General features: G+C 39.2%; 1 protein-coding gene across 4 annotated transcripts; it reads left to right on the forward strand.

Moving 5' to 3' along the window:
* Positions 1-801: 801 nt before the first annotated feature.
* LOC104299571 (phosphatidylinositol-binding clathrin assembly protein) lies at positions 802-25,829 on the forward strand. Of its 4 annotated transcripts, XM_054169821.1 has the most exons (22): positions 805-1,278; positions 7,983-8,125; positions 9,100-9,175; positions 9,977-10,079; positions 10,289-10,382; positions 10,488-10,599; positions 11,643-11,749; positions 12,347-12,388; positions 15,308-15,393; positions 16,308-16,431; positions 17,669-17,805; positions 18,104-18,207; positions 19,092-19,238; positions 19,865-19,924; positions 20,027-20,137; positions 20,887-21,003; positions 21,152-21,182; positions 21,632-21,752; positions 23,653-23,676; positions 23,813-23,869; positions 24,204-24,311; positions 24,874-25,829. In XM_054169821.1, exons 1-22 carry the CDS (start codon positions 1,146-1,148, stop codon positions 24,886-24,888), a joined length of 2,052 nt encoding a protein of 683 aa, XP_054025796.1. In that variant the 5' UTR covers positions 805-1,145; the 3' UTR covers positions 24,889-25,829. The 4 variants fall into 4 exon arrangements, 3 of the variants coding, with proteins under 3 accessions (XP_054025796.1, XP_054025797.1, XP_054025798.1); XM_054169822.1 differs by lacking the exon at positions 19,865-19,924; XM_054169823.1 differs by lacking the exons at positions 19,092-19,238; positions 19,865-19,924 and having other exon boundaries at positions 806-1,278.
* Positions 25,830-27,465: the final 1,636 nt, after the last annotated feature.

The raw sequence follows: 27,465 nt of genomic DNA on the forward strand, positions 1-27,465 counted from the left end.
TGATGCAATCCCATTCCTCTCCAGAGAAATTTCTCAGTTTGCGAGAGAAAAGTTTTCCAAGGAGCCTTGTCCACAACTGGCAAGAGAAGGAATTTCCCTACAGCTTGCAGCAATACTGGGGGCCTTCTGGGACAATTCTTGTAGCAGAATCTGTTGTGATAGGACAAGGGGTGATAATTTTAAAGCGAAATAGAGAGATATAGACTACACAGAAGGAATATACTGAGAATGGTGAGACCCTGTCCCAGGCTGCCCAGAGAGGTGGTAGATGCCCCATCCCTGGAACCATTCCAGATGAGGTAGTCTAGGACTCTGAGCAACCTGCTCAGGTTGAAGATGTCCCTGCTCACTGCAAGGGGTTTGGACAAGGTGACCTTTGTAGGTCCCTTCCACCCCGAACTGCTCTCTCTCAACAGGAAACGCAATGACAACAGGCAAGCTTTAATTTTTTCCGGCCCACCCATAGAACAAAGGGCTGCCGGAGGAGGAGGCTTCCGCCGCGCTGCTGAGGGAGGTCCCCACCGCCAGCGGGGACACCTTGACGCCACAGCAGGGGCGGCGACACCCGCTCCCGACCCGCCGAATGCTCGTTGACGTCGCCGGTGACGGAACAGCCCCATAGGGCACGCGGCCGCCCTCAGCGCGCCTTCCCGCCACGCGCCGCGCGCCCCCGCCGCCCAGCGCCGCGCGAGCCCTCGGGTGCAGGGCGAGCACGCGGGGCGGGCACCGGGGGCGGGCGCGGGAGGCGGGCGGTCAGCTGACGCCGCCGCCGCCACGGTCGCCGCCATTTTGTCGGGGAGTGTAAATGTGAAAGGGAAAGCCGGAGCGCAGCTTGCGGGAGGAGGCACAGCCGATTGGGGCCGGGTGCGGCTAGCTCAGCCGGCGGGGCCGGGAGCTGAGGGTTCGCCGCCGCACAGCAGAGCTGCGGGAAGAGCTCCTTTCGCGGCAGTCTAGAGGAGCCGGTGAGGCGGAGCCCGGCGAGGACTCACCCGAGCGCTCTCGCCGGCGTCGTATCGGAGGGAGCTGCCGGTGTCCTTTCTCCGGTCAGGCTACGTTCGTCCCCCCGGTCACGGGGGAGCCGCTGCCCCGGCCTTGTTGCTCGCCGCGGCGGGTCCGCGGGGGGTGCCGCCGCCAGGGCCGCGCTGATGATGTCGGGGCAGTCGATCACCGACCGCATCACGGCGGCGCAACACAGCGTCACCGGCTCGGCCGTCGCTAAAGCTGTCTGCAAGGCGACGACCCACGAGGTGATGGGCCCCAAAAAGAAGCACCTAGACTGTGAGTAGGACCCTACGGTGGCCGCCTGTGGCCTGCGCCCCGCGGCGAGGGCGGGGGGGTGGCCGGGGCGGGCCTGCAGTTCGTCCGCCGGGCAGCCGCTGTGGCCTTGTTGCCCTCCTGTTGCCGACTAGGAGGGGGCACACAGGGGAGAAGCCCCGGGGAGCGGAGAGGTGTCGTGTAAAGCTGGGTGAACCTGACTGGTTTGCTACTCAAAACTTACTTTATATGTGGAGGGAGTGGGCCGTTTAACACCCTGTCGTGTCCGCGAAAAATACTCCATCCTGGTGAGCTCTTCCCCCTGAGGGCTTCTTAGTTTATGCGTTCTGGACGTAGCAGTGCTTATTAATACAGCAGCTGGAAAAAGGTGGGTTAAGTGGTGTGGCTTTACTCTTTGGAGAGACAAGTTACGTTTTTAAGCACTCTTAGGGCCTTCTGAGTGTATGCTAAGAGTTGCAGCCGTTTCAATATTTACAACATTTCCCCAAATATAGCTTTCTGTCTTGCAGCTCTTGAAACGAGGTAAAAAGACTTGAAGCGCAGTAAAGGGAAGGGCAAAGGTGGACCAATACATCTTTCCAGAATGAGAGTATGTTGCCGCTGTGTAATTAAGGTTAAAACTCCTTTCTGCATACTAAAAGATGCAGAAAGCTATTTTTTGTATCAGTGATGTTGCTTTGCTTCAAGTTTTAGTAACGGAAATTAGCAATCACAGTTACTGTTTTGACTGCTCCAGAGTGTATTGAATGCTTCAAGTCTTGTACACTGTGCAGTGTACCGCTCACCTTCTACTGAAAGTGAAGTGTGTGCGCTGACATTAAGGAGAGAAGACATGAAACTTTTTGCTGGGTTCTTCACAATCAAGGGAGCAGCCTAGTTGTTCTGCAGTGTTAAGGGGAGTCAGATATTCAAACTTCTGGAAGAAGTGTACTCAATTGTATTGTTGAGGACAGTTTGGCTCTGTGGTGCTTTGGCACCCGTCTTAATACAGATTTCTTATGTGAGAGCTTTGAATGTGCATCAAATAGTTTAAAATCAAATATGTACATTTCATTTGCTACTGATCTCAATGAGTGGAATCCAGCAACTGTGTTGAAAGTAAAAGTCTGGGTAACTGAGAAATTGTTATTTTTATTTTTAAATACACCTTTTAAAAATAACTTTATCTTGTCTTGTGTTTTGCCTGTGGTGTAGAACAACTTAATGAGGTAACCCTCAAGTTTAGAAATGGCAACATAACAGGAAGCCAAAAAGTGGTAACAGTTTGCTCAATAGTTAGAAAGCTTCTGAAGCTTAAAAGAGGTAGTGTATTGTTTGAAAACACCCTTAAAATAATGTAATCTATTATAAGTTACCCTCCCAAAACAAGAAAATGGAAACATGGAAAAACTCTTATTTTGAGAATAGCATAAACTGAGATTGCTTTTTGGTATCAAATTCCTTTGAATATATTTCAATACAAACCTGTTTAGAGCTGTCAGCCCCCTGAAAGTCCCCTTCTGTGCCAGAGGAGTTCTGTGTTTTGGTGCAATTTACTTTCCCAGACCTCGATCTAAGATACAAAAAAAGGTGGTTGTTCTGACTTTGCATCTGAAATAAAGGAATGCTTTGGTGAGGTAGGGAGGGAAAAAGTTGTATGGTGGCACAAATATCTCTTTAAGGGGTTAAGAAAAACAGACAACAACCACAAATGCTCTCCGGTCTTAACTGAGTATATGCAGGCCCTGTCTTTCAGGTATCTGCAAGCCTTAGCATTGTACTTCTTGGGTTTTAACTTGTACACAAAACTTAATGGTGTTAAATGCAAGCAGGTGAGATATTGGTTTAAATACTGTAATCATGAGTAAAAAAAAATCACACCATGTATTTTCAAAGGGACAGTACAAGTACTTTCCAATTCAAGTGAATTATGAAGGAAAGTACAGCTTGGACTTAATGCAGCACTACTAGTTGTACCTTGATCGGTACTTGCATGTGTCATTAAAAATATTACACCATCTGGTATTGCTTGTAATTGCTGCTCAAGAAAACCTTCACCATCTCTGTGGTTTTAAGAGGTGCTGTAGTTGTATCAGGGATCATGGGAGACTATACAGATCAGTTCCTAAAATCCCTTTATTGCCAAGTTTCCTAAGGAAGAAAAACTGTAATATTACAATGTGGGAATATGTTACATGTGCAGCGTGTGAACTAGTATTTCAGAGACTTGGGGTTTTCCCTGGCTACCAGCTACTGAGTAGTATAGTCATATTTTTTTCTTGAAGAGCAAAAGACACACATGCACAACCCCCTAAGCACTGTCAGTGGGAATACTTGGGGTTTTTTCCTTCTAAAGTAGGTCATGGTGTCCTCAATAAGTCAGCAGATCTATTTCTGTAGTATTTTGTAATATTTTGGGATAGCATAAAATGCTATACAGAGGCTGATCTTTTCTCTTAGTAGAGCACCTGAAAGTCTTGTCTCTTCTGCCCCTGTGTAGGTTCTCTTCCCTCACCTCAGGCTCCTGAATTTGGGTTGCAGTGGAGTGGGATTTGATGCTGCTGGTGGTGGCATCTCTTTTTGGCTAGCTTTTGAAAAGCCATAATAAGAATTAATAAAGCTTCAGCCACATTGGTGACTGGCAGAGTAGACTTGGGTGCAGACCAAAATTTAGAAAAGCACAACCCCCTAAATTAATTGCAGCTTAAACTTTTGAATGAACACAGTAATAAATGAAAAAACAACTCCTGTTTAACTTGGTATACTGCCCTCCTAAGAAGCACAGGGGAAAGTGAGGTAGGTAGTTACCAAAACTTAAAACTCCTCCTATTACATGTATAAGCACTGGAAATCTTGTAAGAAGTGATAATCTGGGTACTGTAAAATTGCATTATGTTTTGGGTTTGTTTGATTGGTGGTTTTGTGTTTATTTACATTTTTTTCAGCTGGGTGGTTGTTTTGTTGTTTGTTGTTGGGTTTGGGGTTTTTTCCTTTTTTTTTTTTTTCTTTCTCTTCCCTATGTGATGTGAACATGTTTCTAAATTCCATTCTAGAAATAGCACCACAGTTTCACTTGCAGTTGCAATGATTCCTCTGGGTAATTTGCAACATGCTTTGAGTTGTAAAGTGTTTATATGTAGTGCTATAAGAAAAAGAACATCATTTGCCCAGCACATTTCATTCCAGTTTTTGCTGCCAACATCCATGTTACAGTTCCCCAGCTGTCAGTCTCTCAGGTGCCTCTGTTCCTTTGTACTTCCAGGTGCATGGTGTTAACAGCCTTTTCCTCCTTTTCTGCCAGCTGTAACAGAGCCATGCAGTTGTTTCTCTGTAGATATTTCTACTGCAGACTTAGAAAAATCATATTAGAGAAGTGACACTTTGTTCTGTCTCTCAATTGCTAGAGTTCAGATGTGATGCTAGCCTTATTATTACTAGTTTAAAAATAATAATTAAAAAATATTGCCCTGAGTGACCTTATTAAAGGAACTTGTTAAAAGTAATGCTTTTGCAATACACTCTTAGGAAGGTCCAGTTCTGGCCTGTAAAATGGCACTGAGTGTTTTCCACCATTGATTTTTAGTTTAGTATTTTACAGATGTTTTGTTTTCCTAAGCATGTGTTCTTCAGTATTGGCAGCTGTGGCTTATGTGTTTGTGCATTCAAGGAAATTTTGAAACCAAAGAGCACAGTTGTGCCAAGTTCCCTCATTAGAAATTGTCTTCAGGGAACCCAGTATGTGTTTGCTTTCAGCATGCCTCTAAAGTGCATGGGACTTAGAGTGCACTCAGGGCCTCTAACCTCAAGCACAGCTTGCATTAGAGTCTGAATAGCCCAAGAAATGTGAAATAGCTCATTCTGGTTGCCCTTTAAAATGGTCAGGCTTATATCTAACAAAAGCTTGTATTGGAAAACCTTACTAGCAGCTTTGCAGAATTGCAGGAGCTGCACTTTTTAATCATATGGAACTACATTAGTGGAATAAACTAACTTAAGAATTTCTCAAATGCACCAGAGATCTATCAACTTTCACTCTGTTACTGTCACTTGGCAGAAGACTTCAGTCCTGTGTACCAAAGCAGAAGGCAGTTGCTCCCTTCTGAAGGTGGACATCTGGATGGGTTTTTGTGGTAGTAAACCTTTATGATGGCATCATAAGCCAGAGGGGGTTTTAATGGATGTTTGGTTTAAGGACTGGTGATGAGTTACAGCATTTTGTATAGTTGCTAGCAGTAGAAGTTCTGTTGCATTGTGCCTGAGCAGAACTATAAAAACACATTTGATATCAGTCTCGTACATAAGTACTTGTACAGCATCTCCCAGGTGTTCAGCATCATCTTAAGGTCTACTGGAACATCTGCTGGTAGGCCTTAGCTTGAAGGAAGGTGGCATCTTGAAGACTGACATCTTTGGAGAGTGCTGACAAAATATGAAAGCAATGAGCTTGGCTAATTTCACTTGAAAGCAGAAAGGCTTTGTTTTTAACCTGGATCTTTCCTCCCAGTTTTATATATTATTTAATGAGCACTCAATATAAAAAAATCTTTAGTGAAGAATCTGATTTGCTTTGTGGTCAACTGAAAGAAAAGGACTTTGTGCAGAAATCATATCTTTGATAGGCTGTGTGGTCTTTGACCTCAGCAGATCAATAGAATTTTTTTAACTGTTACTTATCAGTAATGTGACAGGTATTAACCTGTGTAGAGTTGGTGGGGGGTTTGTTGGTTGTTTTTTTTTTGTAGGTTGATCTCTATAAACTGAGAATTGGACTTCTAATGCTTTGTAACATTTTTGTGCTGGTTACAGACCCTTCAGTTACATAAAGCAAGATGGGAGCAAGTTACTGAGCATGGTGTAACAGTAGTGGCTTACAATGCTTGCTTATAAATTGATTTGATTTAGGAAGAGTTAGTTGCCTTGTGTGTTGAAATAATTACTTAGAAATGTCATAACAAAGTTATCATTCAGGAGATGAGGCTGTTGAATTCAAGTTCAAATTTCCTCTATTTATGAATTCTGGATTTGGGACTTGCTTCATTATATGGGGCAATAATTGCTATGGACTGTTCTGACTTCTAGACATTTTGAAGTACTTCTCAATCTGACACAGCATCTGGCAATGATACAGCCATGAGTGGTAAGCAGCATCTATCAAATGACCCTTTGCAAATCTTTACGTTTGTAACTATCTCAGAGTTTTAATACAACTCAGCAAAACCTTATTGCTGTATCGCTTGGCTAACTGTGAAAAAGAGCCCTGAAGTTTTATTTCTTCAGTTTTGTGTGTTACTACGAAGAATGAAAGTTCTAATCACAACTTGTGTGTTTTGGACATGGATACCTTTGACATGAGAACGAAATAAGTAACTTATTAGAATTTGCGTTATGTAGCTTGCTACTTCTACAAGATATTATCTACAACTCTTAACTCTGTTAAAATTACTCTGGATATTAATCAAAGGACTTTGTTCTTAATAAACAGATCTTTAATTAAGATACCTCTGTAATATATTCTGTGCATTAGAACAGATAAAAAATCGAAGAGCAATATTTCTGTGAAGTATTTTGTCCTAAATATCAACGTGTGATCTCTAAGTTCATGTTTAAATGGCTTATGATAATGTAGTCTACGTGATTCTAATGTCCTCTACATACTGCTCGTAAGACAAATGAACTGGCTGTTTCAGGGTGCCAACACCTCAGTGTTCAGTTGTTGCCCAGCTTCTTAAGCACCTGTCCTTCTTCTAGTGCTAACACAGGCAAACCACATAACCAGTAATGTTGCTCTGCAACCAACAGACTTGGCTTAAGAGGCCACAAAGGAAGCTTTTCAAACTAGGTGTTTGTTTTACTGGCCTTGCCCATTCCTTGAGGTGTACTTTGATCACACAGGATCCAAATTCAGCTCAAAGAAAGACTTAAGTGTCTAACATGCATGTCTTGAGGGATTTAGAATAGTCCTGGATTCAGTTCTTTGCTTTCTTCTCAGCAACTGCTTTTCCCCTCATGTATCTACTGGAGCCTGTTCTGGTTTTATATCAATACTCAGGGAGAAATTTTAAGCTCTCTCTCTGACCTCTCAAGCTAATGTTCTACTATAGAGTTTATAGTCAGTCTTGGACACAAAGAGCTTTCCTTATACAGAAGCCTGAGACTGGCCATGATCTACCACATGATACTTAGTAGGTTGGTGATCAGGTTATTTTAGCTAAGTGGAAAGAGCAAATTCTTGCTCTTAATTCTTATAGAAAAGTTTTATTATAGGTTTGTAGCATCTCATTTGTAGTCATGTGTCAATATACAGGCCAAAGTCAGGGTTGCAGGGTACCTGCTTCCTGTTGATCTTGTGAGCTATAGATGTCTCAGCTTTTCTTTGCTTCTCTGGTCTTCATTTTTTTTTTGGTTAGATTGAGTGACTTCAGGCATTGAGCATCCTGCAGGTCTACACTGGCTTTTGGGCAACAGTTTGGGCATAGAGTTTCTACTGGAGCAGGTTATTTATCAATGAGATACTGGGGCTCCATAAAATTATTGAAATGCCTTTGAAGTTCATGATTTGAGTTTGTCAGTAAAATGCAGTGAATTTGAGGAAGAAATGTAAAATAGCTCAATTATTTCTTAAAGGACTGAAGTTAATGCTTGCTATATGACTTCTCAATGTAAAAATACAAAACATGATCCTCTTTGAGCATATAGCTCATTGTAATGTTTTTTTTTTGTTTGTTTAGATCTAATACAGTGCACAAATGAAATGAATGTGAATATTCCACAGTTGGCAGACACACTCTTTGAGAGAACTGCGAACAGTAGCTGGGTTGTAGTTTTCAAAGCTCTAATTACAACGCACCACCTCATGATGTATGGAAATGAGGTAAGATGTGATTAATTATGTTAAAACCTCCTTTACAGTTTTTTAAAAGTTGTCTGTCTATGGAGCCTTAGAAGCATACCTCAGTTTTTCAAAGGCCTTTGTTTTAGTTCTGCTGATGGCTGTGAAGTACTTACCTAGAGAAGCAGTAATCCTTAGTTATTTCAGTACCAAAATATATCAGTTTTTGCAATTTACCTGCAGGTGTTTGGGTTTGGCTGTGAGGAAATGTTGAGTGACCTTGCTAGAGGGAAGACTTAAGAGAACTTCTGATGAGCTTTACTTAATTAGGCTAGTGCTTATCAGTAAGAATACAGCAAAAGTTTTGTTAGCAATGCGTAAGTGTGCAGCCAAGCTTTTAAAAGCTAAAAATACTTACTAAAGGAGGGAGAAATACGGTGACTAGGATATTTGATCTTGCAAATAATCATCTAATGGACTGAATCTTCACATGTTGTTGCCATTAACATTCCTCTGAGACAGGCTTCTGTTGCATTTAGTTCACATAAATGATGTCATCACTATTTATGAAAAGCTTCACAGGCAGTAATATGGCATTAGAAATATGACCTCTCTTGCAAAGTCCTTCTGTTAAAACCCAAACTTTGTCTTGGTCAGGCAACAGTTCAGTCCTAAACTTGCCTGTAGTCATTCTCTTGATAAATGACTAACTTGGTAATATTGTAATTATGCTTTCTAAAGGTACTTCCAGACATTAAATGCTCTCTTGGGGGTTATTAGCCCTTTATTCATGGGCAGTCATGTCTTTTTATTGAAATTCTTAATTTTTATTTTTGTCAAAGAGTTTTGGATTTCAGAGACTTTGCTAATCAGTAGTTTTAAGTTTTCCTTTGAATTTTTCCCTTTAATCTGTTATTGCCAAGAGGTTACTAGAAACAGTTACAAAGTAAGTGTAGTTTTCTTACAGAATGCTTTGACTGTCACAGGAATGATACTCTCACCTTTTTCTTCAACAGCGCTTCATCCAGTATCTTGCATCGCGAAACACTCTGTTCAATTTAAATAACTACCTGGACAAAAGTGCCATGCAGGGTAAGGACCTTTCACTGAAGGAAATCACTTTACTGGTGGGTTTTTTTTTTTGCTCTGTGTTAGTGCCTCCATTGGTACACTTAGGAGACAAATGACATTTAAATGAAAGGGTGTTACGTTTTATATTGTACAAGGCACCAAAGAATGTCCAACCGAGGATGTGGATGCAAGAGAGATTCTGAGTTGCCTAGCTGAGTGTTGGAAATTTGTCTAATTTTTGTTTCATATGCATATATGGCTCTAAATTTTTAAGTGAACTCTTAATGATGAGGACTAATGTGCTGCATGTTAGCACACTGATCTATTTTTGTACATGTTTGTACATGTTTGCCCTTGAAGTGCATGGAATGGTAACTGGGATGTGCTGTATAAATACTGAGAACTTCAAATCTCTGACAAGTCTTTTGACTACTTGCCAGTGGTAGAAAACATTTTGGGTTCTTTATGTGGTTTTTGAAGCACTGCAGATATTTATTCAAGTCTTCATCATTTTACGAGGAATAAATTTTTTAGTGTAATTTCCAGAACATCTTAAGAGCTGCTTGGTTCTTCCCTAATATTTTAACATATTTAGGTGTTTATTCTTGGAATTGCAATGTACACGTTACTAATCTTAGGAAGGTGGGAGGAAACTGTAGCATTACCTCCCAAGGTGGAAAAATAGTGAATCCCAAGACTCTGGAAAGTGCCTGTGAAGGGGTTTTTAATGCAAATTAATGTAAGTAGGGCTAGTAGGAGAATAGCACTTGAAAAGAACTCTACCCCTTTAAAATATCTAACTCATAAATGCTTAATTTTTAGGCTATGATATGTCTACCTTCATTAGGCGATACAGCAGATACTTGAATGAAAAAGCACTTTCATATAGGCTTGTAGCAGTTGACTTCACCAAAATGAAAAGAGGGTAAGATTTTTTTAGTGTTGTGTTTTGGATTTGTGTGTGTTTGTTTGTTGTTGTTGTAGTTGGTGGTCTCTTATACTGGGTAGAGGGAAATAGTAGGTGTTCCTGAGCTTGTCATAGATTGGTGTTCCATTTGACCTTTTGATGCAATGGGGTATTGTTGAAACAGCTTAATATGCTGAGCTTGTAAATGTGCACCTTCTAATCTGTAGGATAGATGGAGTGATGAGAACCATGAATGCTGAAAAGCTTCTGAAAACCCTCCCAATCATACAGAACCAGCTTGATGCACTCCTTGATTTTGATGTAAGTACTTTAAGCACAGGATTAGGTAATACTCCCTCATTTTGAAGGGAGAGCTTCATTATTTTATTAAAATACTAATTTACTTTCTCATTGCTTTCTACACAGGCAAATCCAAATGAACTAACAAATGGTGTTATAAATGCTGCCTTTATGCTCCTCTTTAAAGATTCCATTAGACTTTTTGCAGCATACAATGAGGGGATTATTAATCTTTTAGGTATGTGAGAATTTTATTAGCTTTTGAACTTTTGTGAAAGACATTTGAGAGAACTAAAGATTATAGGCAATTTCTGACTGCAATTTCCTAATAACAAGTTGTCTCTGCTCCTTTACCATGACAATAAGCCTGTCTTAGTTTCAGTGGCAACTAGCATAGGCATAAATATACACTTTTACATTGAATACAACTTGAAACAGAATTTGAGATGAGAAGGTGACTGGTAAGACTAAAACAAAGACACTATAGATGTGCAGTGGTTAATCTTTGCAACTGGTCTGTGAGATGGTATTTTGTATATTTAGTATAATCACACCATGCCTGACTTCTGTTTTCCCATACTTTCTTTATAGTTTCTCTATTCACCTTTACCCGGTACCTGAATCTACATGAGCCTAGTGCATGACCTGTAGGGTTTTTGTTCACAAGTGATAAGCTCTTAGCAAAGTCTTAGAATGACTATTAAATCCAAAATCTGATCACTTCATTCTGTTAATCCATTAGTTTTTACTCACTGAAATACCTGTAAGTATATAGGATAAACCCGTAAAAAGCGTATGACAGTGCTGGTACTCCTTTTGGCAGGTCAATTCAATGGAAGTACCACTATAATAGTCGTTCTGATGACTTTTGGATATTGAGCACATCCATTTACAAACATCAAAACTTACTGATACAGAGTCAAAGATGTAAATACATACCAGGAGTATTTTTCAAATTACAAAATTTGCCTTATTGCCAGCTAATGACCTGAATTCTTGAAAAATTTCCCCTAAATACCTAATAATTGCAGTAATTCGCACCCATGCTTAATAAAGCTTTGCATTACATTCTAAAGTATTGAAATTTAAAAAATCAGTGTTTTTCTGACTCATTGCAAAAGGTGTCTGATGTTTGTGTATACTTCAAAATCTGAATAGCTTTGAGTTACTCCTGTCTCTTCTCAACCTGAGGCTTGTCTCCTAATTAACACTTATAATACTGTGCCAGCTTTTTTTATGGGGGGGGCTGCTGTCTTACAAGAGTTTTATTTGCATTCTCAGAAAGATATTTTGATATGAAGAAGAACCAGTGCAAAGAAGGCTTGGATATTTACAAAAAATTTCTAGCCAGAATGACCAAATTGTCAGAATTCCTCAAAGTAGCAGAGGTAAATAAATCTGTATCTTTGGAAAGGATATTATTTAGCTGTCTGTACTGGTACACTAGTCTGTATTAATTAAAGCTTCTCAAACAGATTGATGTTTGCTTAACTTTGCTATACAAGAAAGTATTTTATAGATCAGATATTTTAAAGATTGTTTATGCTTAAGATGAAGTGTGATTATTTGATATAATTCTTATTAGCCAGTCAGTATAGTAAACTTTCTGAACTGTTATAGCTTCATGAATGATCCAGAATGTATCAGCTGAGCATTGAAGTGTATACATGGGACTCTTTCACTGTAACAACTCAAAAAGAAGTAGTTCTGGTCAGCAATATGTTTCTGATGCTTCCTTTAACCTTTTCTGCAGGAAAAAATTAGGCTGTATTGGAAGCTGGGATTGCTTTGAAAGGCAGTTTAATGCACTTGTGATTTCTCAGGTGTGTTCTAAGTGTAATTCGTTACCAGTTCAGAAAGTTATAAACTGCCTTTTTTAATATGCAAATTTGTGTAACATTCAGAAATCACTGGTACTGATTTCCATTGCCACTGCATGTAGTAATATACTTCTTTTTTCCCTCCTCTTTTTTCTGTAAACCCAGCAAGTTGGAATTGATCAGGGTGACATTCCAGATCTTACTCAGGTCAGTGTACCTGTATCAATTATCTCAATGATTTTGTTCTTTGTGTTTCTCTGGGTTGGTCTGTATCATAGTAGTCATTAATCTTGAGAATGCACTCTTTTGTTTATTTGTGTGTGGGAAATGTGTATGGTGACTTTTCCCATGGGTTAAATGTACTCGGTATTCTCACTTCACAGCTTTAAGATTTTTTATTTTTTTTTAATTATTGTGTCAAGCAATAAAACTCACAGAAAAATATTTTTTAAGAACTTCTGGTTTTTATCACAGAGCATTTGCTGGCATGTAAGCCACAGGCATCTCGCCATGCCTGGAGGAAAACCTTCCATTTCACTGCAACCTAACATCCTTCACCACACTTAAAGATTAGTTATCTAGTTCAGTCAAGATTTCTTTTCTTTCTCCCAGGATCTGAATAGATTTGATGTTTCTATCACTGGCTTTGATGTTACTCAGTAATGAGAGACGTGCAATACCGGCTGTGCTCTGGCATATTTAGTCTGAAAGGTGGAATACAAGGAAGAGCACCTAGTGAGGGTAAACTGAGGGGCAGAAAGGATGTAAGAAACATGATTTGACCTGGTGAACAGTCTGGAGTACTCAACCTGTTTAACTGGAGTCACTGTGAAACAGTTAAATTCTAATGTCTAAGCTTTGAACAGTCACATCTAGTCCTACACCTCCTTCATGGAATTCAATTTCCTGAGTTAATCTTGTAAAAATCTACTATGAAGATTTGCCTAAACTACTTCAGTGTATTTTTAATATGAAAATCAAATCTAACCTCCTTTTGTCAGTGTTGTTCTTTGCTGCCTATATCTACCATTCTCAAAACATTTCTTTTTCTAATAGCTCAGCTATTTTGTTTTAAGTGCTCTTGAGATGAAAGGCAGCTCTCTGAGCTGTGGTGGTAGGTGTCAGCATCCTGTGTATTTGAGCGATTCCACTGCCACAGTTAAATATTCTACTTCCTTAGGAAATTTCATTGTTTGGAGGTTTTTAGAAATAGTAAGTATAGAATATGCTTTTCCATACTGGTGGGTTTTAGAGTGGCTTTGGAGAAAGAAAAAAGGCAACAAAGACTAGGGAAAACTTTCTGGAATTAGAGTACAGTCTCCTGCTATTAAGGTTATCTCTCTAGCTGCATCATGCAATGACTTCTGCCAAACTATTGTTCCTTCTGACAGGTGAAAGTGTATGGTGTTGGGTTTGTTTTGTTTTGTCCTTGATACCTTTCTGAAAAGGTATTTCAAAATTCTCCCCAGTTTGAATGCTGAATTTATTGAGCATTGAGTTGAGGTAACTACACTCTCAGCTTACATAGCTCTATTTATAGAAAGAAATATCACATTAGACCTTAACTTTAAGCCAGGCAGTCTTAGAGGATTATTCTAACAGCTTTTCTTTACATCTCTTGTAGCTTGAACTGTCCTTCATTGAATGTGGGAAGCTAAAATTGTGCTTAGTATTTCAGAGGGGAACCCGCCGAAGCCTTGTGTAATTAGTATTTTTCCTCTTTCCAGGAAATGCTTTGGTGTAGCTTTTAGTACAGAAGGACTAGCAAGGGCAAGCTTGTTTCTCTTCCAAACAATGCCTATCATATATGTTCTACCTACAGGAAGTTGGCAAGTGGTAAGACAGGCTTAATGTCACTGAAAACATGCCAGATTAGGAAGACTGAGCTGGCTGTGTTTAACTAGTTTTATGGAGCATAGACCGTGTAGTTAAGAGCTAGAGAGAGACACGGGACTACAATAGCGGGTGACTGAACTCTTCCAAAAGTGTCAGCCTAATAGTTTTGCTTGAAGTTGTTTTTATAGGGTGATGTGGAGAAGTTTTACTTCACACTAAGACACTATAATCAAGATGAGCTCAGATTTATTCTGAGTTTTGAAGCCAAGTCCTTTGGTAGGAAACAGATAACTCTGTAGTGGGTAAAAGTATGTGGCAGTAAAGGAGGCTGGTTGTGGTTGGTACTTCTTTCTTGTTTTCTGTAGGAAATAAAGCAGCTCTGTGCCTCAGTCTATGTTTCAGACTTGCTCTTTTCTGTTACCTATTAGTTAAAATCTTTGTCTTGGGAACTGAATAATATGGCTCTGCTCTCAAGTCTTGGTAAGCTCATGAGTCTTGGTCATCTGAAACTCCTTTAAGTATCTCAAGCCTCAGCTGAGCTGTCTAGTGGCTGACTTCCTTCTGGATTTAAGTGGCAGAAAGCCTGGGTTTTGGAATCTCCTTAATTGATTTTAAAAATAGGTGACACTTTTCTTGTAGGGAGGTGAGGAGAATCCACATGCACCAAAAGAAGGCAACTATTTGAAGTGCTGTTGCTCATTTCTGATGTTTTAGGTTACCAAAAGCTTTGCAGTAATTGAGTTGGTTTGTCGTGTAGCCATGTGTGGAATAGCTGCTCAGTCTGCAGTAAGTGCTGTGGGCATCAGGTTGAATATGATTGTTTTTCTACCAAACCAAACATCCTGCTGTAGTCCAGTGTTTCTGATGCAACCCTTTGGCTGTAAATACTTGATAGGAAGACGACTGGCACTTTGTTATTACAGGTGAAGGGAGATCAAAATGCAAAGGCTTTATTTTGGTGCTTGTCAGAATTTAAGGGCAGCACTGCTTAATCAGCTGTGATTACTGGCACGACAAATAGTGTTGCCAAAACTGTAAGAATGCAGCTTTCATGCACAGAAGCAGACCTATTCCGAGGGAATATTTACTTTGTGTCTCTGTGGTGCCACTGCTTTTAAGACCCATAGCTGTGTATTAGAATCCAGGTGTGTGTGATGGCAACAAAACCCTAAGACACAATCATGGATGTCTGAGGTTCTGTTTGGTATTGGTGGATGAGGAAACAAATCTGTGTACTAAACTATGATGTGTCATCTAGAAAGAAGTGGTTTATAAATACTTTCACTTTAGGCACCCAGCAGCTTGCTTGAAGCACTGGAACAGCATTTGGCTTCTGTGGAGGGAAAGAAAACAAAAGAAGTCTCTGCTGCCAGCAGGTGAGGACCTAGTGAATTAAAACAATATCTACACTTAAAATTTGTCATCATACTAAGAATGTTCATGATTAAGTTACTTGGTGTTCTTGAATTTTACTCAGTTTCAAATATATCTTTCTAGAAGTATAAATTAGTCACATTGGAAATCTCAGTATTTTGCTAGCTATTTTGCTGTAATAAACCACAGAGCTGAAAGCTTACATATTATTCTTTTCAGCTTTTACTTTTGAAGTCCTTTTGGCTTATAAGACTTAAGGTATTTGGATTTTGAAGCTCACTACCTCAGCTATTGTCTCAGACCATGAATTTATCTTACCCTGCTTATGAAAGTTCTTTGGTCCCTGCTCCGAGCAGTTGAATTAGCTTTGGAGCTTTGTGCTGAGAGAAACTGTATCAATTTTTATGAACAGTACTTCTGACTGAAGAGTGAGAGATCTTTTTTAGCATAGGCATTCTCCCACAGAAGCTTGGTAAATACTGATAAATATATTGGTGTAAGTTACGTTCCTGAGCTGCTGTTTCACTGCCACAGAATTCTGCTACAAAATATATGATGAAGGGAATAACTCCTGTGCTCTGTTACTGTTACATATATAATGTGTACAAGTAGGCTTTCTGTGCTCTGCTGCTTGAACAGAATAGAATTCCAGTCTAGTCAGTGTGACAGCTGGTACATTCAGCACTTTTCAGTTCCTACACACTGAAACTTGAGGGAGGAGTGATCTTGTGTGCTCGTGCTGCTTTTTCACCAGCATTCTTTATTGGGATGTCCACTTCTCTGTACCGGAGTAAGGGAAGAAATGGAGCAGAGAGGGAATGACACACAATTTAGATAAGGCACTTAGTTTAATCAAGTGATGTATGGCTGATTGGTTTTACTAATAAAACTTTTTTTGTTCTGTTACTGTTTTTAGAGCTAGTGCCCTATCCAGTGCAGTTTCCACACTTGCCAGTACAGGAATGTCATTTAGCAGGATGGATGAGAAAGAAAAGCAGCAGGCATTGGAGGAGGAGCAAGCTAGACTGCAGGCACTTAAGGTACTATATTTTTCACAGGTTTGTATTCCTCAGATTTTATTTTTTTTAACTGGATACTGGTGAAAACCAAGACTGACTTAAAATAGTGTTTGATGGGGGATCTCTTAGAGAGACAACAAGGCATGACTGTAGGATGCAGGTGTGATGGCTGCCAATGTATAATGACCCTTCTACCAGTAGTATGATTTGAATAGCAGGCAGCTGACCTAAATCATTTATATGTGGGGGCTGCTGGGAATATTTCTTGTGTTGATTTAGAACGTCTAGACACACCTGACCAATGAAGCAACTCTCTTTGTGTCATCTGGAGTCCATGTTATGAAAGTCTTAAAACTATTTGGAGTGTGAAAGTACACTTTGACAGTAATGAAGAGTTGAGTTGCACCTCTGGAGTTGTAGGGGTTTGATGTAAGGCATTTTTTCAAATCACTGTAAAGCAGGTGTTTTGCTTAATGTATCTTGCTGTCTGCTGCTTAACTACTTCATCTGAACCTCAGCCAGTGCTATGATGTTGTTTGGGGTGTTTTTGTCTGGGGTTGGTTTTGGGTTTAGGAGTTGCATCAGATGTCTCCCCTCTGCTCTGTCCCACTTCTACTATAATAGGACTTGTAGCTGCTGTAACTAAATAATGTAATCAGTGGATCAAAATCTTCATTTGAGGGGCAGGGGTGCTTGCAAGCTCAATTTTGTTTTACTTGAGGCATGTAAGTAGCGTAGAGCATACACCTGTGCTTTGACCTGTGGTGTATAAATGCAGAAGGCAGATCTAGGGGTCATGAGGGATGTAAAGTTAGCACCATAAACCAGATTTTTATTTTGCTAGCTTAAGAGCAACACTCTATCAATATTATTAGGCTGCACATCAATCACGCTGACTTCTGGACATCTGAAATCAACTATGAGGAGATCCTAACAATAGAGAGATGGGTCTTCCTGAAGAAAGGTCCATGGCTCTGTTTTCTGAGTGACTTTGAAGGGAGCATAGAATGTGTTGCTTGACTAGAAGTCATTGTCTCCTAGGCAGTTACAAATACTTTAAAAAATTAAGCCTTACCTTCATTATTTTTTTAATAAGGTTTTGTTAAAATAAATACTCTTATCTCTTATTTCAGTCATCTTTGTGTTCTCAAGAATAACTGCTTTATTTATTGGGACCATAAAGAAAATAGTTTTTCAGACAAGGTCTTTGGGACTGAAGGGTTAATAAATTAATAAAAGGCAACTGTTTATCTTTCAGGAGCAGCGATTAAGAGAGATTTCTGTAGTATCAAATTCCACTTCCACATCTGCATCCCCAAGCACCTTGTCAGGAAAAAGTGTGAATACCACTGTAGCTGTTGACCTCTTTGCAGTACCAGCACCCACAACGAATAGGTGAGAGATGCTTTGATTTCTAAAGCAGGCAGAAATTACTGTGGTGGCCTGTAGCTCTATAATTGACTGTAAAGCACTGATCCTAATTACTTCTCAAGCACTCTTCAAGAATAACCTCTTGCTGAAGCTTTCCTGGTGTGTGCACAGGAATTTAGCTATTGATGGACAAGTGCTTAATCACTGATTTTGTTTTGAACCCCTAGTATTGATAGTGAGCAAGAGAAAGTGAGTGTTTGCATAACAGGAGAATACAGTGCTGGTTCCATATCTTCTCATCGCATGTTTCTCTCTTCTTCAGCATGCCCAACCTTTCCAGTGATCTCTTTGACATTCAGCCTGCATTTGTTCCAACTGTTCAGAGTACTCCGGCTATATCAACATCAGCAAGCAATGCTTGGGGAGGTGAGCTATTACGATGATTTGACTGTCTAAATGATGGGTGAATTCTTAAAATACAAGAATAAAATATAGATTCACACTTAACTGAATCTACATCTTAAACCTTAATTACTTGACACCCAGATATTTATAGCCTTGGCAGAATGTGAAGTCATCTGTAAGCTCTGGCAAACTGCTACAATAAAAGTTGGGGGTTTTGGTTTGATGGTTTTATGGTAGTAGCAATGCCAGTGTTCAGGAGATGGAATGAAGGAACTACTGAGTAAAAGGGACAGATAGAAGTAATATAACCAAAAATCAAAGTTTTAAAATGCTGTGAAATAAAAGATGTAACTTAAAAAATGCTGGACTAGTATTTCTGTTCCATTAAGGGGTATATAATATACTTTTCATTTAAAAGGTGTTGGTGACTTCAAAGCTCTTACAACAAAGCTGTCATTCCCACTTTTTTGCACAGCATTCTATGTACCTTCACCTATTCCTCCAAAGAATAATCAGGATAGATGTCAAAGAGATGTCTTAAATGCTGCAATATGGCAAGTTAACACCATTGTGTTGATGTTTTAATAGGTGGGATTGATACCCTTATATGCTATTTGAAAGGTAGATTCGTGAGGCAACAATAGCATCTGACTTTCTTTTTGATTTATAAATACTCTGTCATTCTCCCCCTCCCAGCCATTGGCAGTACTAGAATTTTCCCTAATTAGAGAGAGCTGTGAGGATTTTTATCTGAAACTAAGAACTTTTGTCTTTAATGGGCTGATCACTTGGTGGAATATTTAGTTTGACTTTGTCTTGTGGTTCTCATACTCAGACACTTCAGCCTGTTTTTCTTTTCCATTACTTGTGCTCTCTATTCTTTCCTTCACTTCTGCATCTGAAAGGTCCTTTCTCGTCTTCAAATGGTTGTGTTGGTTCTCCACCTCATCTGGACATCTTTGACATGAAGCCAGTTGAAGAAGCTGTAAAATCTACCACCCCTTTCATCAATTCTACTTTTTCCTCCAAACAAACGGTGGAACTCTTTAGTGGTAAAAACCCAAACTTTGCAACTGGAGATGATAATGCTAATAAACTGGGCCGTGTAATCTTTTTGTGCTTTGAACCAAGCTGCACTTTTTATTAAATTTAAATAGTGCATTAGTTCCAGATATAGTAAATTGTGTGTTTTCCTAAAGTTTCATTTCAGCAGTTGAAATAACTCATTGCCTTGTTCAGCTTGCCCAACCTAGACATCCTAAAGCTTGCAATATTGCTGGAATTCTTGCTAGTTCCTTTCAAATTGCAGACTCCTCCTCTTTTGTAATGGGCATTGCAGAAGTTACTTGAGCCTTAAAAATTTTTTGAATAAAGAAACCCTTTTCCATTACTAAAAACTCTTTAATAGCAGACTTAAATTGAGGAGAAAGTTCTTCACTGAGAGTCATTCGCCATTGGAATGTGCTGCCCAGGGAGGTGGTGGAATCACCGTCCCTGGAGGCATTCAAGAGGGGATTGGATGTGGCACTTGGTGCTATGGTTTAGTCATGGGATCTGTGGTGACAGGTTGGACTTGATGATCTTTGAGGTCTCTTCCAACCTTGGTGATTCTGTGAAATTTTGGGTCTTCTCTCCTTTTTTCTCTTTTAAACTGATCTTCTTCTCTCTTTTTACAAAGATGACTTTAGTGGTCATAAGCCTACATATGCTTCTGTGTATCATCCTCTGACTGTTGATGGTAATTGATTTTATTTTACTTTCTGAACTTTCTAGCCTCACTGTAATGAGTGGTATTATTCTGTGCCTATATTTGATCACACTAAACTTTTTTTTCCCCCAGGTTTTCCTCTTCATTCAGCTCCTCCAGGTACCACCGCTTCAACAATTAATGTGGACTTCGATGCTGTTTTTGGAGGAAAATCTACAGCACCAGAGTACAGGACTACAAGTGGTAAAAACTACTATATGACTGATTTACACCCTACAGGCAACAGCTGCTTAACAACTTAGCATAATTGCTATGCAGTTCAAAATTTAATAACTTAATACATTTGAAGCTGATTTAAGGGCTGATAAGCAATTGGTTCAACTGTAGTTAGTTGCTTTAAAATTATCTTTGACTAATCACTATGCTGTGTAATAACAGTTTCCTTTCTTTTTGGGGGAATGAACTTTGAACATGGACTGCTGGATATCTTTAAACGGGTAAGCTTATGTTAGTCTGTTTTCAGTGCTTATGACTGCAGTGTTCTCTCTCGATACATGATGAGCTCCCTCTAACTTTATTGAGAGATGTTGTACTTCTAAAGATATGTATGTTACTTAAATAGCTGAGTTATGAACTTCCTCTTTGCTGTATTTTCAAAGTCCTTATGAACACAGAGCAAAAGGACTCTTGTGTATGTTCAGGATACTGTCAGTATCATGAAATTACTTGGATGGTGTTTTTAAGGTTCTACTGGATGAGTAGCTACAATATATTAGTCCATTTAAAAAAAAAAAAAGAGAAGTTAAACTATGCTTCTGTCAAAGCTTTAAAACACTTCCAGTGTGTTGAACCTCCACATATGAATGCTTAAACTACTTAGTGTTCTGTAAAGAAAACACCTCCCTGGATTTTGGATGTCTTTTGTTAAATGCAATGTAACTGTTTTGTTAACAGCTACTTTTATGTTCTCCACTTAGCTTTTAACTTTCTAGACGATGTGTTGCAACCCACTGTACCGCCAGAGAGTCAAAGAACCACATTAGGCAACCAACAAAGTGGAAAAATTTTGGCAAATGACCTTGATTCTTCACTTGCTAATCTAGTGGGAAGTAAGTGTGAAGCTTTTTAAATGTAACTTTCCTGTTTGTTACTAATGACAAGCTTCCCCCCTCCCAAAGAAAAGGGGGGAAAAAACCAAACAACAGCAATACTTAAGGATTTTTTTTTTCCCCTTTAATGTTTCTTTTTTCCATCCAGATCTTGGCTTTGGAGGAACTCCATCCAAAAAGTAAGTGCATATGTACTTATAATATTCTTACATGACTATTTGGCATGATTGACCAACATTAACATGGCAGCAGTCTCAATTCTTGCAAGTAATTTGGTACCAAGAACAGCGTTGACGGAGGGAGGCTGTACTCAGTTGCTGTAACACAGTCCACCTGAACTTTTGAAGTAATTAATTTCAGTTTGCAGTTGCTGTATTTTTATGAAACACCATCAAATTTGTTGGAGTTAACATAAAACTCCAGTCAATTATTATGCTGTACAGCACGGTAATGGTGCTTAGACTTTATACTTACTAAAACAGAGATAGATTAGTAGTTACTGAAATCCTGGCTATTTCCACCCAGAGCTTTCAGCTGTGTACACTCATGAAGGCACGTTTTGGTTTTATGATGATGATGTTGTAGCTGTTGACTCTCTGTGGGAACTAATACCACAGTTTCATTTTAGATCGGATATGCAGTGGACCCAGCCTACAGAGAAGAAACTTACTGGTGGAACAAACTGGCAAGCAAAAACAAGCACGTCAACCACATGGAACCCTACTCCCTTACCTACAATCCCACATAGGGTAAGAGTCGTACTATTGAATCACACATCATTCTAGCAAATGCTGCTTCCTTGCTTGAATTAACTTAAAAATAGCAAAGGCCATTTGGGACAAGACAGCAGGGATGGGAATGTTTGCAGGATCACTTATCAAACTGAATGAGGTAGAGATTTTTTTTGTATGCTTTTATTGTCACTCACTGCGAAACTTCAAAGACTTTAATACTTTCAAAACTTTTGCTTGAGACCTATCTCCATTCATAAGTTACTTTAATTGAAACAAATGGTCCCTCCAAAAATATTTGTTGTGTTTGGGATGCTCCCCTCCTTCCGCGTACATGTGTACCGTTGAGAATCCCAAGAATGTGCTTCAAGGGAAGAACTGCTGTTCCTTCAGTTTTCCCTTTTCAGTTGTACCACATGAAGCACTGCTACAACCCTTGTAAAGCACCAGGTCAAGCAGCACTTTGGACTTCTGATAATGCTTAAAAGCAACTTTGTATTAAGACAGTACAAAATGCTGAGTGGAGATTTTGGAGCTGTTTACATGAAAAATTGTCATTTTTTTGAGGGGTATTTGTAAGCACTGACTTTGCCTATGCTTTGAAAAGACATTTTTCAAGTATCTTCTATCTATCTATATATTTACATAAGTAGAGATACAAACCACTTCAGAAATGTAGCTGCCTTAGAGGGAAGTAGACTGTTCACCTTGCTTGTATGTACAGCTGTGGTAATTGCTGCATGAGCTATGAGTTTTGGAGTGCTGATTTTTGTTTTCAATAAGAATGTCTTTGCCTGTAATGCCCATTTTCCTCATGAGCGTATGGTCAACGAAAATTATCAAAGCTGAATAGAATATTAAACCCAGGATTGTACTCAAAACCAAAACTCAAACATAACTCAGGCATCCTCCCAGCTGAAAAGCACTTCTACGTGACTCTTCTGAAACCAAAATAAAACCTTTTTGTGATCTCTTGGTGCTGTTACTAGTGCTGATGCATTTTTGTTTGTGAAAGATAGAGGGCACCTTGGCACACATGGATCACTGTGCTTTTGGGTTGTGTGTTTATTTCATGTGTTCATGTTTAATACTTTCTGATCTACGTGTTTGAGTGCTTTATGCCAGGTATCTGCTCACTCATTTGCTTGGAATTCCAACAATTAATGATGCAAAGAAGCTAGCTCATCTGTGAGCAACTTAAAATCAGTGCCTTACTACTGGAAAGCTCAAACTGTCTTTGCTTGGTCTGTGGCATTCAGAGCGCTAACCCTCCGGTTCATGTATAGTCTGCATACTCTGTCATAGAGGAATACTTCAACTTGCCCTCCATTTCTAATGCAATTAGCACTACTTAATGCATGGCACTACGAAGTGTATGCATCATTGCCTGTAAACATAACCTAAGAGATTTCGCGCTTAAGACGCGCTCTTATTTTTCTTTTTTTCATATTATGATACTAAATTCTGCAATGGATGTGAGCAACATTTACTTCACTAAGTATCTATTGCTATTTGTTTAAGCTGAATGGTCGCTGGCTTCCTTGGTGGAGCTTTTTCTATGGTCTTCTCACACATTAGGGGAGTGAGGAGGAGTATTGTATTCATGCCCTCTGAAAGCATCTTGCACAAACGCTTTGCAAGCAATATAATTAAATCTAGATAGATTCAGTAAAACCTTGTTTTGTTCTAAGTCTTACAGACTACAGACAGCTTTCTAGGCAGGTTTTCTAGCATATTCCAAGGTAACAGTCATAGTTACTGATGTTACTGTCCCTGCACCACTTTTCCTCCTGCTTTGTTTTATTAAATGAGTTGGGTGTAGTTATACACAGTTACAGTACTGAACTTGAACCCGTCCCTTTTGAGTTCAAATACCTCTTAAAATAATTTTCTGTCCTTACTCCTTTTGCTCTGCCAGAATGGAGTACACTATCCTGCATATGTAAGTCAATTTCTTGTAAATATGATGGTTATTTAAGTATTGGGGGGGGAAAGAAAAAGTGTTTTTCAGAGTTTTATAGACATTAGGAGTCTGCACGAGCTTATCTAACATACGTTACACCTTTCCTTGATCGAAGGTACCTGCTCCTATCGCGTACCCATTGACCACACCTCAAGTGCCTGTGTATGGAATGGTAAGAAATGCAATTGTCTTGTATTCCTGAAAAGCCTAGTTGTGTCCTCCAGTGGGCTTCACTGCAGGCATTATCATGCTCAAATTGCTCTTCATCTTATATACATTGCTTCATAAGATCAGTGGTGTGTGAACTCTGACTTTTTTGCACTGTGCATTGGAACAGGTTGCTCTGAATTTTGTACAAGGGGCTTTTTTAAGGCTTTGGTGTTACTACATGTCTATGTGTCTATCTGCTTACTCTCTCCTATGCTTAGTCTGCTGAAAGATGCATCTTCTAGAATTAGTTTGAATTTTATATACCTGTTCTGTGGGTTGTTTTGTTTTTCAAACAGGTACCTCCTCAGGTTGGAGCTGCTCCTTTGATGGCACCTCAGTCAATGATGTATACACAGCCTGGTCTAAGGCCAACAAATCCTTTTGCACCTGTTTCTGAAACTCAGGTGATCTGTTTTCTTTAATCTTGAGATTACATTGAAACCTAGGCCTTGGTAAAAGCTACCAAATGATTCACAAAGGGCTACTAATGTATTTCAGGTGAAAATGGGGGGTTCCTCAGTCAAGGGCAACAGCTTTTGCAGGCAAGGAAGCAAATTCAGACAGTAAGAGCATGCAAAGGTAGGATGAAAGGAAGAAAATGAAAATCAGATTTTAGTGGCTGAGTTCTTGCTGCCAATAGTAAGAAAATGGGAATGGTAAAGATGTGTAGAATGTAGACTTCCCATGACATTAGCTGGATGCTTGGTTTCTTCATACTGACTGGAGCAGTGGTGAAAGCTTTCTGAAGGCTCAGGTGGTGAGTGAGAGAGACATGGGCAAGAGATCACTCGAATTGCACAACCTGTACTCCTGTCATCCAGATATGTTATTTGGGACTTTCCTTAATGTGCCAAAACTTAGTCTTAACTTGCAAGTAATAAGGTAGCTGAATAGATTGAGGATTCCAAAACGCTGAGAAAGCATGTGTTACGTATGTGGCATTAATATGTAAACTTTACTTCACAGATACAGTTTCTGTAGAGCCACCAAAGCAGCAAGATGTGAGAACAACCAAATACCAGTTAAAAAAAAAAGACTGAAATTCAATCTTTCCATGATGTATGCCTGAACAGGGCGACTCCTTCTTCCCTGTATAATACAGCATTATTTTGGATTGCAATGCTTTAGAGATTCTTGTTTATAACAGTCACTGCAGCGTGAAGTCATGTGTGTTCACTGATTGAGGGGGTTTTGTTGGCTTTTTTTTTAACTGCTCATAAAAGTGTATTTTACTGAGCTTGACTCAGAGGGTGCAAGCTGGATTATCATCTTCAAAGCTGAGAAGAGGGGTTACATGGTTGCTCTACAACCTTATTCATCAGTGGATTACCTTAAGTATTTAACTGAGGATGTCAAAGCTATTTATGTTCTCCATAAATTCTGTGGCTGTTGTAACCAAGACACAAAACAAATTAAATTGAGCAATAAAATTTTTATGTGCTCTAATAAATACTCTTGACAGAGCAATGCTTGCATTATCATAAGGCAAATATTGTGTGAAATCAGACAGCTTTTTCACATTAGAATAGCTTCTAGCAATTTGCAAACTTTATAATGTGAGTTTGAAATGCTGTGAATCAACAAAATATATACATATTGTGCATATATACATGTATAGTAAAAATAATAAATTGCTCCATTGGTATGTCAGTGTTACATGGCTGGTTGAAAGAGCCAGGCTCTGACAGGGACTGCATAGGGGAAACACATGTGTTACAGAACAGCATGTGCAGCCTCCAGCAAGTGACAGCAGCTGTACTTCCTTCCATCCAGTCTCTCTTCTGCAGGCAGTATCTCTGGTAGCTCAAGGAGGAACAGCTTTCAGAGCCAGTCAATGTCAGTATGCCCAACAGCAAATTTCCCCGAATGGGAAATCTTCAATATCTTGTTGTTAGCTGCAGAAGCAAGAGATCCCATATTTTATTTTTGAAGTCCATTAGGTCAAGCAAACCTCGCCATAGTACTGACACTTCTGAACTGGCAACTACTCTGAGGCTATCCAGCTGTAGAGAATAGCCTGCGTTACTTCTCTGAAATAAGAGCTGGGTTGTAAATCATACAAAAGGTATTATTTTTAAGTGTGTAAATATGTGCAGACTTTTAGATAACCTTTTCTTTTAATGCTGCAGTAATCTTTTTCTTCTATAGTAATTTCAAGGTTAAAAATTCTATGTGGAGAAATATGGACTCTTTTTGAGAGGAAACTCTTTTGAATCAACTAATTTATGAGGTATGCTGTTCGTGATGGATCAGATGTGTACTGACTTCTGGCATGTCTTTTGTATTGAATGTTCTTCCTCCAGAGCTGAGATTGGCTGTGAAAACGCCCTATCTTGTATTTGTCAATGGCTGATAAAAAGTGATAGCAGTTAAAAAAAAAGAAAGGTTGGTATCAAATAAATGGAATTGGGAGCAAGCTTTCTTCCAGAACTTTCATGGCAGAATAAGGTCTTCAAAAGGTCTTCAGTAAAATTACTTAATATTAAAGCTGAATTTTCAAGAAATGTAATAGTTTTCTATTGTTGCAATAAATAGACATCCAGAATAGCAAGTCTTTTATCTTCTGGGGAGTCTATAATTGCAGAAGTGTCTCTGGCTCTTGCTAAAAATGCAAATAGGCCTGAGAATCTTGTCAAACACTCCTGCAGAGAACTTACAAAATACAAGAACAAGCTTTCTAAATGTTTAATTCTGTCCAGACAGTACAAAAGTTGTATTTCTTAACCCTATAGAAATACTTTCTTTGCCAAGTGAAGCGACTCAACCCCACACACACAATTAACAACCACCCCTTGGCATCTGTAACCACTAACTTCCTAGGAAGCAGAAAGTTAAAACATAGAATTTCCAAATTAAAAAAAAAGAAACAATAATTTGGACTGGTGTTCAGCAATTTCATGTCCACCTTTGAATTACAAAGGGCTTCAAGCTTTAATCCACCTTTATTGGGTTGAACAACTGTACAGTTTTAAGCCAATGAGTTCTTCAGTGCCTGTAGTTACCTCCACCTGATGAGAGAATAGATGCCATTTTAGAATGGGTCATTGTGTTGAGCCTGTGTTTATTTAAGAAACCATGAATTCTATCAATTTATTTAGCATTGAGAAGTCTTGAGTTCAGATTAGACCGGTACCTGTAGCAGTAACTGTCTGGGCATTAATGACAGAGCTGACAGTGCTGCAGTCAGGCAGCTAATAGCACTGTAAGCTGTTAGGTCTCTTCCTCATACTGATTTGTATGAGTAGTAAGCAGTAATAAAATATGCAAATAAATGTCTAGCAAGCCGTATGTATTTGTTACAATTTCATTGCAGAGCATTCTGAATATCTGGAATGTACTTGGCTCAGAAATGTATTTAGTACCAGGTATAGTTTGCAGTATTTGTGACTTGCTCTGGATTTTTTAATGGTTCTTTGGTAGGCTTTCTTGTAGCAAAGCTGTCTGATAGCAGTTTATATAGTATTAAAAAAGGAGAAACAGCCACAAAGTACATCCTAAAACCTTTACAAGCTACCTTCCTTTTAGACCTGTTCCAAGTGTTTGATACATTAGAACACA

The sequence above is a fragment of the Dryobates pubescens genome, chromosome 18 (genome assembly GCF_014839835.1).
Source record: "Dryobates pubescens isolate bDryPub1 chromosome 18, bDryPub1.pri, whole genome shotgun sequence".
In the NCBI taxonomy this organism is placed as follows: domain Eukaryota; kingdom Metazoa; phylum Chordata; class Aves; order Piciformes; family Picidae; genus Dryobates; species Dryobates pubescens.